This window comes from Taudactylus pleione, unplaced genomic scaffold, assembly GCF_031769625.1.
Source record: "Taudactylus pleione unplaced genomic scaffold, aTauple2 ptg000205l, whole genome shotgun sequence".
In the NCBI taxonomy this organism is placed as follows: domain Eukaryota; kingdom Metazoa; phylum Chordata; class Amphibia; order Anura; family Myobatrachidae; genus Taudactylus; species Taudactylus pleione.
The window spans coordinates 3,474,470-3,488,790 of NW_028284607.1; the positions used below are offsets into that span (position 1 = coordinate 3,474,470).

Consider the following 14,321-nt stretch of genomic DNA (forward strand, 5'->3'; position numbering starts at 1 on the left):
CCCAAAATAAATTGAATGCACCAGAGTATAAACTTTCAGTAAAACTTTTAAGATTTCTTTTTTTTTTGTTTATGAGGGGGATCACCCCTCTCCCTCCTCCTCTGCAACTGTACCACTCTCCTCAGTCAAACCCTCTATCTCTCTCTCTCCCTCTCCTTCCCAAACATTTAGCACGTGATGCTGCTCAGATGTGTCACTTCAGGCCATAAAAGTGAAGAGAGAGAACAAAAGGCACAGAGGAGTATAAATCCCCAGCAGGGATCCTCTGCTCACTGACAGGCACCGGGCAGCTCCTCCACACATACACACAGAAAAAAAGAGAGAGAAAGTCGAAAGACTTAGAAAGTGGAACAAAGAGTCTCCTGCTCACACAGTAGTACTACCTCTCCCATACAACCTGTGCTCAGCCCTGAGGATGTACCTCCTCATTATCCTGCCTACTCTATGCCTATTGGGGGCACATACAGCACCTTTAACCCAGAAGACCTTCCAACATAGAACACAGGTGAGTTACAGGCATTGTAATTTCATTTGTACTGTTTTATGTCATTCTATGCAAATTCAGTATTTCTCTAATAACAGCATAAATGAATTGTTACAAAGATTTTCCTGCTTGGATACTGTCATATTTTGAATGGGGTTATGATAGCAAGCAATTTCCATTAGCTATTTACAATCATGTACTAATTATGTTCTACCTCTAGGCTTTTTCATCTCTCCTGTGACCCTCAGATTAGAGGTCCCAATGCACCCCTTAAGTAGGCTGCCCATCAATATCAGTGCTCTCTGTATGTGCATGGTGCCATCTAGGGTACACATGTATGTACTGGGCCACTTAGACACATGTTGCGACATTCCAGAAATGTTCTTTGCTCATTTATTTGTTGACCCTGTACAGATACAATGTATATGTAATACTATCTCAGAGGATTGCAAATGTGTTTGTAGTGTGTTTTTTTTAATTTTGAATTGTAAACTCTGCACCATTGGGTCCATTTCATTTTGGAGCATTAGCATATAATGGAAGTTCATAAGTTTCTCTGCAGATGTTTCCACCTGAGAGGAATGTGCTGCAGGCCTCTTGCAGTTCAGGGGTGATGATTTTCTGATTGGATGAGTGTGACAGCCACTGGATGACTCTGGCAGACCCTGTTTGTATAAGGGATGTTGTGTTTCTGTGTTGTCAGCTGCCTGGGATTTGGAATCTGCAGGCTGGCGTTTTTATATATCAGTGCTAAGCACAGTCTGACAGCTTTTCACAGGCGCACATGTACAGACACCGGCATTTCAATTTTAAACCCTTTTGCAATCATCAGGATTTTACTTGTAAGGCACTCATGTGGCTAACATGTTGGAGACTCAGTATTCTATTGTCTGACAAAGCAAGCCTATTCACTGGTACGTTTTTTATACCAAAAATAATTTATGCAATAAAGAATAATAAGATATGTACTTTTGCACATGCTCAGTATATTTACTTATAAATACATAATTGTAAAACATAATAAAGCTTTTAAATTACACAACTGTAATGTTTTGGCCTTTGACTATATAGAGGTGTAAATACAGTTGATTCTTTGTTGCATTGCATTGTCACACAATGACTTGGCTTTATGCAGACCTGTGTGCCAAAGTTCTGTATAAAACAAAGAGCGCTGTTCTCTATTTATGCATTTACTTATGAAGCACAGTGAGTAATGTAAGAAGCTTCACCAGGAGGAGTTACAATGCAGCCTGATTATAATGGGATGGGCTTATAACCAGAACAAAGAGAAAGTTTGGCTGCTAATGTGCAACACAGCAAACAGTGGTACCCAGTGCTGCCGTGTTTATGCAAGTTCTCTCATTTGGCGTCTCTATCATTGTCTAAATAGAGTAACACTAGTTGACAATGTGGTGGCATCTACAGGAGCCAATATACAACTTGCCCAGATGGATTCTGTGTTCTTGTTCAAAGTTATTTCCGATCTTTTGAAATGTTTATCCTCTATATAAACAGGATCAGAAAACATTGCACGGATTGAATGTTCAGTGAAGAAGAACAGAAAGAGAGGGTGTTGCAGGGAGTTTATGTTAAAGAGACACTGCTCTGAAAATGTCCTGATTAAAAAAAATTAATTAATGAAAATAGTTATTTTGTAAAACTCCAGGCTGTTAAATAAAAGAGTACTCAAAAATGAGATACGGATAGTTCAAAGGTTATTGCATGGTAAAGTTCAACGGTACCTATCACAATGGAGATGGATGTTTTGTTAGCTGAACCAATATTCCTGAGAATATAGCCAATTCACTAGGAACATTCTGGTTGTACCTTAATGATGGAACTACAGAAATCACATGCAGAATTCTCATTCATATTGCTTCATCCTAAACGGTTATCTCCAATATATTTAAGGGAAAAAACCACTGTAAGGATATCGTTTTATTTCTCTTGGTAAACCTGACCGATGGAAGGACTATTCCATTGGAAGCATCCTATTAAGAACATATGCCCCCATGTTGCAATGGCATAAACAGATATATATTGGTCCCAGTATCTGTAATCTATTGAGTCGAAGGAGAAAACTAATATAAGAAAAGATTGATGTGTGACAGAGCAATAAGTAAGAATAATGAAATAAAGTGCAAGTGGACTGTTAAATAGATATGATGGGAGGGTTGGAAGACATTATTAGTGCATGATATTTTTGGCAAAGTTTGTTACTGCAAAAATGTTTCATACATATGAATCATGATGCAAGTTGGGTCATTTGCAAACAAAAAGAAAAAGCTGCTCTGAAATGCTGCTCTATGTACACAAGTGTAGCTGCTTGTCTGCCTTAACCTGGCTATACTGTACACCAGACCAACTTTCCTCCAACCATCCAACTAGTTGGTTGATTAAATTGAAAATCCATTAATGCATGGAAGCAAGTAACAATCAACCATTTGCTCCCAAACACTGGAAAATGGATGAAAGCTGTTGTTCAGGCAAGTTGTTAAAAACAAACAGATTTAACCAACTTGCCTGAACGACCTTTTTTATGTTGTCTGGTGTTTGGGAGCAAATTGCTAATTGTCATTTGCTCCCATACATTACTGGATTTTCATTCCAACCAACCAACTAGTTGGATGGTTGGAGGAAAGTTGGTCTGATGTATGGCCAGCATTACTGCCATGATCTTGCAAACACGAAAAAATTATCTAGTTGGGCACAGTAAACCCATCTAATCAAAATTAAACCTTCTTTAGAAATACCCCTAAAACTTGTTTTTCAGTTACGATAGTGCTTGATTTAGCCTGATTTGTGTTACATTATTTATCACAATAAGTGCACATCGTAACAGTCATTTTTTATGAGTCAACCTTGGTGTGGTTGAAGCTTTTTTTATTACATTGTTTAGGCCCCCATACATGAGCATTCTGAAAACCACAATTGAACAATTTGAAGTTTTATTGCCCGATTTTAGGATTTCCCAATCTAGCAATTTGCGCCCATACATTACAGATCTTTTTCAGTGATTTGCAGATCATTTTCAGCAAACACAGATCTGCCAATAATGAAAGTCCCATCATTTTACTAGTAACGGTCTGCAAATCTGCTGATCATGTCCATACACTAGCAATCTACAGCCCCAATCCATCTGTGAAATCCAACATGTTGGACAATCTGATTTAACAATTCCAATCACTTTTTGGTTGCAATCTGCGATCTGTAAAGCCCATACATTGCAGATTTTTATACACAATCGATTGCAAATTGCAGAATTGCCACAATCGATTGCTGATGTAGGGGGGCCTTTAGATGTACATCAAGAACAGGGGCGTTTCTAGAGAAGAGTCGGCCCACGTGCAGTCTCCGACACGGGCCCCCTCCTCTCTGCCTGGCGGCTGGCAGCGCACAGAGCTGTGTGCGGCCAGCGCCGGAGTTATAGACTCTGGGCACTAGAGTGTGCCCAGAGTCTATACTGTCTGCACAGGTCACCGGGAAAATGGCCATGGCAGCCATTTTCCCTGTACTGCGCATGCGCAAATGATGGGAAAATGGCCGGCGCAGCCATTTTCCAGTCGTTTTACAGCAACGGACCCCCGCGCCGACGTGGGACTCCGGAGAGGTAAGTAATATTATGGGTGCAGGGTGTGCGGTGCGGGGCCCCCCTGGACCCAGGGGCCAGTGTTCCCCGCATACCCTGCACCCATTATAAATACGCCCCTGATCAAGAAATATACTTTCCAAGAAAACTGAGAGGTGCAAAATGTGTCTCATTCTGAGTATAGGAAACAGACCAGATTTCTGGCACACCATCTCAGATGTGATTAAAAACTGAAGTCCTCTGTCATGGAGAAAAAGGCTTTGCTCCCTCTCACAAAGTTGGAAAAGTCCCTGTAAAATGCACTCTCCACTTCAATAATATTATCATGTTAAAATCATGTTTTTTCACTACAGTGCAAAACTAGGCAAACTCTTTTGCCTAATCTATGCTAAGGACAAGGAAAGAACCAATCCACCCTACAACTGCCATAACTCCCAAATGTCTCATTTTCAGCTGGTCCCAATTCAAGGGCTCTTGCCCACTGTCCCATTTGGGACCGCATTGCATGTGTATCGGAAGTTATGGAGGCATGTCCCATTCACCACTACTTTGCTTATCAAAGAGAATAGGTTATCAGTGTCACACTCTGCTCAAATTATGTGACTTATATTACCATTTGCTGCAGGTCAGGATTTCTGCCTGACCTTGTTCGAAAACCATGCACTGACATCACCATCATGCACTATGTCAGCTGCTAGCATTCTACCAGTGGGAGTGCTCCTGTCTCAGCTGACCTCAGCAGCCTATCAGGGACTGGCAGCAGATTCATATCCCCTGTGAGAACTCCCACTGGTGCCAGAGCATAGAGTTACTTCCTAGTGTTAGTTTTATCCTGTGGCTCCTTTGTGCAGAAAACCATCACCTCTACCTGACTCTATATCTACAGTTCTTGTGTCCTGATTGTGTGCTGATGTATTCCAGCTCAGTGCAATCACCAGCTGCACTGATTGGAGGATTCCTGCAATCAGCCTCTGCAAACCTATTCCTGACCCTGGCTTGTTTCTGACCTGCTTCTGTCTAATCCTTGGTACTGCATTTGGTTATCTGGTTCTGACCCTGGCTAGCCTCTGCGACCTGCACATGTCTGCTCCCTGGTACCTTGTTGTCCGTTTGGTTCTGATCTGGCCTGTTGACTACACTGAGAATCTTCTCCATTACATCCAGAGTATACCAGCACCTGTATAGGGGAACCTATTCTGAGGGCCGCGACCTGTGTGTTGGACGCAGCTAAGTCCATACCCTCTTGCGAAAGTCCCTGGTGAACACCGCCGGCACATTAGACTCTGTGCCTCGGAAATAGGTCTTGTCAATTCCCAAAATACGGGCTGCGTCCATTTGTCATTCAAGAGTTGTGACAGATTGCTCTGGCCCTAAAAATATGGATGCTGCTGGTCAGACTCAAGTAGCAGACCCCAGTCTGGATCTTATGAATGTGGTGAAAAGATTTGATTTGAGATGACTACAATTTTTGGCTGATTGTTTTACCATGGCTTCTCAGTCTCAGAGAGTTTTTTCAGACTCTGTTAACCCCTGCATACCTCCACTCTCTTCTGAAGAATTTTCTGGTAACCAACTAAATAACTCGGTTAAAGGGGCCACTACTCACAATTGCTCACAGACCACCCAGTCACCAAGTTAATTGAATCCTGCACAACTTGGAATATTTCAGCAAATGCTAGAGCAGCTGCAAAAGCTTTTAACCAACATTATGCTGATTCTACCAAAATTAATTTCTTCTGATTCTGACAAAACCCCAACTCAGTATAATAAAGCCAAGGAGTTTGCTGATTTAGGAGCCTTAAAGACTGTGGCCCTCATTCAGAGGCGGTCGCAAGAAGCGATCGCTCTATCTGAATGAGGGCGGGCGCTTCTTTTTTTTCTGTGCGGCCTCCTTGTCGCTAGCTAAGCTGTGGGTTACCACCCACAGCTTAGCGACCGACCATGGTGATGGTCGCGATGGTCAAGACCATCGCGACCATCGGGGCTTGTGACGAGACCCTAAGGTTGGGTCTCGGCAACCGCAAGCCCCAGGGAGCTTCCTGCTCTGATCGAGCAGGAAACTCCCCACTGACATCACTGCTGAGGTCAGTGCGGCCGCCCAGAAAACGGCAAGCGTTCTGTATAACCACCCCCCCGCCCCGCCTACAAAACGGGGCGAGCTGTCGATCAACGACAGCCGCCCCTTTTGTAGTGAGCTCCGGAGCGAGAGAGTTCCTCTCTCGCTCTGGGCTTGCACACGTGCAGTGCGGCCGCTGTGCGTGCGCAGGACCAAAACATTGAGTCGGTTGCGAGTGCTCAGCGCTTGCGACCGACTCTGAATGAGGTCCAGTGTCCTTCTCCTCTGTACTGAAAAGGGAGAAATATCAGAGTTTTCCATGGCCCAAACTGTCAGAAGCTGAACGTAAGTGGCGCATTTCAACTTTGTCTTTACTGTGGGGGTCCTGATCATTTTATAAAAGACTGTTCTCTCTGTAAATCAAGGAAGGGTGACAAGTCTCAGTGTCACAGCATTAATGCCAACGAACTATCTAGATTGTCCCCTTCAGTTCCAGTTTCCACTACTCTAAATAGGAGTGCTACGGAATTTGCCCAAAAAGGAACTTCAGCTCAAGAGCACCCAATTCCAGCTTTGGAAATCAAGAGTGTTAAAATCTCCCAAAGTCTGGGCCTGATTCAGAGCCGGGCATTTTTTTTTTCAGAACGGCCTCCTGGTCGCTCGCATAGCTGTGGGTGACTACCTACAGCTATAGCGAGCGGCCATGATGATGGTAGCGGTGGTCAAGACCATTGCGACCATCGGGCCTGCGACGAGACCCTTGTGGTAGGGTCTCGTTGCCGCAAGCCCCAGAGAGCTTTCGGCTCTAACAGAGCCGAAAGCTCTACCACTGACATCAATTGTAATGTCAGTGGGGCCGGCCCTAGACAGTAGGCGTTCCCATGGGAACGCCTCCGTCTGGGCAGCCATGCCCCCGGCCCACCCACCAAAGGGGGCGTGCTGTCACTCAACATCGACAGCAGGCCCCCTTTGGTACGAGACCCAGAGTGCCCGTCGCTATCCGGGTCTTGCGCATGCGCACGACGGAGCCGGCTCCGACGTGCGCATGCGCACTGGCCTAGAGTCTGAATCAGGCCCTCTGTTCCTGCACTCTCAGGAGGAGTATCCGATATTCAAACTCCAACAGGAGTATCCGATGTCCAGGCCTCAGCAAGGGTATCCGATGCTTCAGTCCAAGCAGAGATATTCAGTGTTTCAGTGCCAGTGGGGGTATCCGATAATTCAATTCCAACAAGGGTATCCGATGCTCAGACTCAGAAGGATTATTGGATGTTCAGACCCTAGCAGGGATATCCGATGTTCTACCTGTAAGCAAGGTGTCCAATATTCCAACCCCAATGGGGGTATCCAATGTTTCAGATGCAAGAGAGGGATTTGATGTTCCAGCCCCAGTAGGGATATCCGATGTTTCACCTCCAATAAGGGTATCCGATGTTCCAGTACAAGCAGGAGTATCCAATGGTTTGATTCCAGCTGGGGAATCCTTTGTTTCAGCCACAAGAGACATACCCGATGTTTCACTCTCAAGAGAGGTGTTCGACTGTTCGACCCCAGGAGGGGTCTCCGATGTTCTAGTCTCAGCAATGGTATCTGATGTGTTAACCCCAGCAGGGGCAGCCGATGTTTTGACCTCAAGAGTAGTGACCGTTGTGCCAGCCTCAGAAGGGGTATTTGACTTCCCAGCCCCAGTGGGGACACCAGACTTTCCAGCCCCAGAGGGGGCATCCAATTCTCTAAGCCCCAGAGGGGGCATCTGACTTTGTTGCCCCAGAAGGGGCATCTGATTCTGTAGCCCTAGTAAGGGCATCTGACTTTGCAACCCCAGAGAAGGTGTCTGAGTTGCCAAACCCAGAGAAGGTGTCTGAGTTGCCAACCCCAGAGGTGTCTGAGTTGCCAACCCCAGAAGGGGGTTAGCCTCTGCGCCTTGGAAATAGGTCTTAATTCCCAAAATATGGGCTGCGTCCATTTGCCATCCAAGAGTTGTGAGAGTTGTGACAATCAGAGTGGGAACAGATAGGGAAAGGAGTAGCCCACTAACACTGTGATGCGGGCATGCCCCGATATTGGTGTGTCCATGCTCCCTGCCTGAATAGAAATTTACTAAACTGATATGTGAGGACATACTGTATGGGGGATACAGTGTTGTGCAGAACATCCAAATACTCTCATGTAAAAATGGGTACATTTGCACAGAACATTGTGTGACATTACTAAACAGAATTTGCCCTATGAGTTTGTACATTTTTTCATTTACTTCATTAAAGGGGTTCCTCTACCAATGCATTGGGGAACAGAGATGAAGCTAGACAATTTAGCACCATGTGCAATATATAGAGCATCGCCCACCCTCTCATCTTACAACTGAAGGATATGTTGCTAAACTACTGTGTCATAGCGACAAGTCCAAAGGCAGACAACTAAGCAGCTCTCTATCTATCTAAAACTATAAGTCCCAATATAACTCCCAGCCAGAACCTTTGACTGAGTTTCATTTCAACAGGAGAGCCTATTGCCTATTTACAGTAGGCAGAGAAATCATGCATGACATATGTACCTACATGTGGTGTACACACAAATCTGTTGATTACATGACTGTACAGCTACAGCTCAATGTGGATCCCCAGAAATAGCTGACAATCACATGACAAGAACATGGCTGGCATATTTCTTATGGGCAAAGCTTGCCATTCCCTTAACAAAGGCATGTACTACTTCAAACAGGTTGTGATCTCCTTTCATGTCTCTAAAGGCCGGTACACAATAGACGATGTCTAGTGTGTACCGACCTCGTTAGCGGCGGGGTGCCGGCATCGGCAAGTGCGTACACACTTGCCCGATGCCGGTAGCGACAAAGCGACGGTGGAGGCCATGCTGCATTCAACAGCATGGCCCTCGCTAACGATGTTGCTGCAGGCGCTCTGGAGCGTGCATTGTCAGCGACATAGTGGGTTACACCATAGACCAGTGGTTCCCAAACTGCGCCGTGGCTCGTTAAAGGGGGGTGGTCTGCCCGTTTTGAACGCAGTTTCCTGGGCGTGCATAAATTAGCCACTGAGATCACATAAGCAGCATGAGAGCTTACTGTGTGCATGTAGGCTTGCAGGCTTTGCGGCTGCTCAGACCTACTGTAAATGCTGCGTGACTGGCCGATGTGCATCGATGGTACTGAGAGCTACATTGGACGGATATGAGAAAGCAGTAGTGGACATCTTTAAGCCAGCTGAGCTTTGGCAAGCATTAGAATATTTTCGCAGCTGCGTTCCGTGTGAATAGGCAGCTGCGAACGCAATTGCAATCGGTACTGAATCAGGCCCACAGTACACAATATGGCACCGAGTGCCCCCCAGTACACAAAATGAGACACAGTGCAACTAGTACAAAATCTGTCACACACTGATCCCCAGTGCACATTATGTCACACAGTGCCATAGTATACACTACAGAGCCGTAACTAGACTTTTTGGTGCCCTGTGCCAGAAAGAGCATTGGTGCCCCCCTCATTTTTCAAAGGGACATAATGCACCCAAAGAAGGGCCATGGCTTCATGGGGAAGGGCCAGGGAAGAGATAGGAAAGGCCGGGAAATGCTGGGGATGAAATAAGAGGTAGCTACAAGCAAGAATGATAATAAACAGAAATTTGATAGGCCCAAACAGTGCCCCCTGCCCTACGGTGCCCTGTGCGATGGCACCGGCCGCACTACCCTAGCTACGGCCCTGATACACTATACAACACAGTGCCCCTATTCTATGATAGAACACAGTGACCCCCAGTACACATTATGCCGTACAGTGCAGTACACAATATGTCACACAATGCCCCTAGTACACAATATACCATAGTGCTTCCAGTTCACAATGTCACAGTGCCGCTAAATAAATATTATGTCTCGCAGAGCCCCCTGTAACCACACAGAGACCTCCTTTTAACTTCTTACTTACATAATGAATTACTTTCTTCTACACTTCTACAGATGTTACTTATACAACTTACTCCCTTGTGTGTTAAACAGCCCTTCTAGTCGCGTCGTGGCGTGACTCGGTAGCGCCAATCATCTTTTTGTGTGACTTTATACCTTCAAATGCGTCTTATTCTGCTCCACTGCGCATGCATTATCCAGGAGGGGAAACTGCAGACTCACTCTTTTCACTCCAGTACTACTGAGCTGCCTTGGGTATTTTTTTCTTTTAATAAATGGCAACAATAAGTGATTTTTAAAAATTACTACTTATCAGCAGGAATGGGGCTACAAATGATAAACATCTCCCTTAGCGTCATGCAGAACTATATGACAGTCACACAATAACTTAGCATATGCAGAAACCCATAGAACCCTGGAACCGTCTGGTATTTATCCTGTCTCTGTTTTGTATGGGAAAGGTTAATTAGCCCATACCTGTCTCCAGGTGACTTTGAATTTGAGTCAGTGATATGTTCAGTCACGGACAAAGAGAAAGGTTAGTTGGGAGCTTAGAGCATTTAATGGAGTGAACCCTTAGGCAAGATTGAAGTCTCTGGATCACATAATGCAAACACAGACTGTTTACTACAGACAAGCTGTAAAATCCAGTGACTAAGATGGAGAGTCAAGCATGACAAAGCTAATTATTCTGAAATGTGAAAGTCCATTCAGAGATTCTTTTAGCGTTCCAATGAATGAAATTGACAAATCATGATAGTACAACTAGAATTACCAGATCAAGAATGAAATACTGCATAAAAGCAATGAGCACCAAATCAAAAGGGGGTCGTGATAGTTTTGTTTCCGACCAGAAGGTTTGTTAGGTATATCGTTCACCGCACTATACAGCATGGTGACATGGTGTCCACAGCATCCGAAAGTTTCTTTTAGGTGAGGGGAAATGGCTGAGCCTGGGGCAGTCCAATGCATCAAAAGATCCCTTCTCGAGGACATTGGTCTCGATTCCCCAACCTAAAAAGGGGTTCCGGACTATAGATAGACAGTAATTAGTTGGACAATGTCTAGATAGACACCAGATGTTAGACAGTTAATAGTTAGACAAGGATAAAAGTTCAATACAGACAAAAGTCAGACACACTAAAGTTAGACATGTAAAAAGTTTGACAGGTACAAAAGGTCGACAGGGTCAAAAGTTCTACATGAAAATGATCGACAGAAAATGGTCGACTTTTTTTATTAAATTTTTTAGGATTAGGGTTCAGTTTAGGGTTAGGCACTTACTGGAGGGTTAGGGTTAGGCACTTACCCGCACGGTTAGGGTTAGGCACTTACCCAGACGGTTAGGGTTAGGCACCAGGAGGGAGGGTTAGGGTTAAGCACCATGGGTTAGGGTTAGGGTATCTAGACATTGTCTAGCTAATTACTGTCTATCTCTTATACCACACCCCCTAAAAAGTTGGGAGGTATCTGCCAGGTGCTTATAGGAGCTTATAAGAGCTGACTGCTAACAAGAAGTAGTGCTGCATTGGTTACCATGGTTGGGTTGCATTATCTCCAACCAGTCAGCACTCACTATAAGCTATACTACTGTGCAGTGAGAATATTCTTTTTTTCCCATATAACACATAGTAAGCATTAATTTTGCAGCATAATAAGAATACTCCTTTTTCAAATGCAGCTTAAGCATGTCATGACAAGTATTTACCTTTTCACTTTACTGTGTACTGTGTAACCCATGGCATACTCAGTATATTCCCTTTTCTGCATTATTAAGGAGGTGTGTGGTCCCTGTTCAATAGGAGACAGGGTTATTTGTTCCTGTCCTGTGGACAAATAAGGCCATTTATGGCATGAGGCTCTTCCCCTTGTCTTGGCTAGGGATAGCCCCTTGTCACCCCCAACCCTTGGAGCGATAGGACTTCCTGTCAAGGCCCCAGCCTTTCAACTGAGAATATAAATATGATTCTTGCCCTGGTCAAAGTCTAAGGCAAAGGAAAAATGGTGCTGCCTAAAAACTTTTAAGTTTCAGGCCCGATTCAGGCCCGATTCAGACCCGTTCGCTAGGCTGAGTGCGCTCGCAGCCGTAGCAATGCCCAATATGCAAATGCAACAAGCGCACGCTAAAGTAGAATACAAAATATGAAATACAAAGAATAAGATATCACAGCATAACCAGATCTGCAGATTGTGCATCATACCCATTAAAGTTCCAGGTGAGGCAGTTGTCTTCAGTGCACTACATAAGTTACAATGGGTGGAATAAGCAATACGTATAGATATGATTATACTTTTGGGAGATACAAAGTACAAGATATAATATACAAACAAACACAGAGAGCCTTATTCATAGTGAGATGTAAACACAGTTGTTTTGCTGCAAGTTGCATTTACCTTTAGTGCTCATGCACGTCTTTTTTGCAATGAAGACCTGCAACTGTGTATGATTACGGAGCTGGGGCTGGAATGGGTGTGCGGACGTTGCCAAAGTATACTAAGGTCGTGGTGTGGGCCTGTAGTCGCAGTCTGAGACTAAAATGATCTGCAGAAAAACACAAACACAGGGCCTGATTCAGCACGGATCGCAACTAAAATATACTTATGTCTGCCACCGCTCAGCCAGCATAGAGACGCCCATTACTGCCTTATCACATCCATAACACCTCACAGTCCTGTGTATACATCGGAGAACATCGGCCCCTCACGCACAATTACAGAAGTTCTGACCTGTCTCAGAATTTGCAAATCTCTTTGCACGCTGTGAGTACTCAAGCTGCATAGCAGGGGCGTATCTATAATGGGTGCAAAGTGTGCGGGGCACACGGGCCCCTGGATCCAGGGGGCCCCGCACCGCACACCCTGCACCCATAGTATTATTTATCTCTCCGGAGTCCCACGTCGGCGCGGGGATCCGGTCAGTAAAGACGACCGGAAAATGGCTGCCGCGGCCATTTTCCCAGTGGCCTGCGCATACCCTATAGACTCTGGGTGCACTCTAGTGCCCAGAGTCTATAACTCTGGCGCTGGCCGCGCACAGCTCAGTGCACTGCCGGCCACCGGACAGAGAGTAGGGGGACCGTGTTGGAGACTGCACACCGGCCCCCTCCTGGCAATCGCAGAGGCTAATTTATGCACGCCCATGCAACAGCATTCAAACGGACTGGCACACCTGCGTTTCTCCAACCACTCCCCCTTCACAACCTCCAAACGCTCACAGCCTGTCACTCACACCGTGCGGTGCATACGTGTGCACAGTACGCACCAATCGGCCGATCTGCGTACACGGTTGCAATTGCGATCCATGCTGAATCAGACCCATAGTCGTCTGGAGGGGTCTGACTTGCAGGTGCTATAACCCTGCAGTAAGTTGCATAATGATAATGATGATGATGACTGCATTTGGTCGCACTCATTAAAAACACACCTATATATGCAAGGGTGGTGGCTCCAGAGCTACTGAAACCATCATATGATAGATGTCCTTAGAGGTTGTTTTTTTTTAAAGCTATCAATGAATATGTGGAGATATAAGAAATATAGTGTAAATTCTACTTTTAAATTATTGGTGAGGTATATAGCACTATGTGTGCCGAAGAATGCAGAAACCTCTCGGGAACCCAAGATCTTTCTTCCGGCCCATAACCCTTCCAATCAGGGTCAGATTGGGATGGAAAACCAGCCCGGGAAATATCTGGAAGCAGCCCATATGGGGGTGGGTCTGTTGAGGGGGCAGGGTCTGTGGAGGAGGGCAGGATACTCCCTCCTGTTAGGGCCTGGAGGGGCTGTTGCAAGCCTCTGAGGGGAGAAGGGTCGGCAACAGAAATCTTGGTGAATGATACACTCTTTTTGGGGACCCCAATCCCTCTGTACTAGGTACAGGCCAGTCAGTTTGGAAGTCTTTTTTCTTACCTATGTGGTGGTTTCTCTGCAACGGGGAACCTCTGAAGAATTTGAGCCTCACTGGGCAGCGTCTACAGCCGGTGTTGACTATTCATGTAAATCACACTGGCTGGAAGATGCCTGTTTACGTAGAAATATAACCAATATCATCATCATAACCAGATAATGTATAGTAACACAAGTTTTGTGCAGGGCAAAATGTGAATTTCCCTGATCAAACTTCTGTGTCTTTCCAGGCCACCCGTGTTACTCCAAACCCCCTTACGTCTCTCCATCCTCAGGCCCCCTGTGGTTCTCCAGGCTGCCTGTGTCTCTCCATCTCCAGGCCTCCATGTCTCTCCCCAGGACCCTTTGCATCTCTCCATACCCAGTCC

The 14,321-nt window shown here is 45.4% G+C and overlaps 1 protein-coding gene across 1 annotated transcript in view; it reads left to right on the top strand.

Moving 5' to 3' along the window:
• The first annotated feature begins 415 nt into the window (after window positions 1–415).
• The window catches only part of MMP11 (matrix metallopeptidase 11), a 59,677-nt gene continuing 45,771 nt past the window's right edge, over window positions 416–14,321 (top strand). Inside the window, 1 exon segment of the mRNA XM_088477954.1 lies at window positions 416–505. Coding sequence (XP_088334080.1) covers window positions 416–505 — 90 coding nt within the window.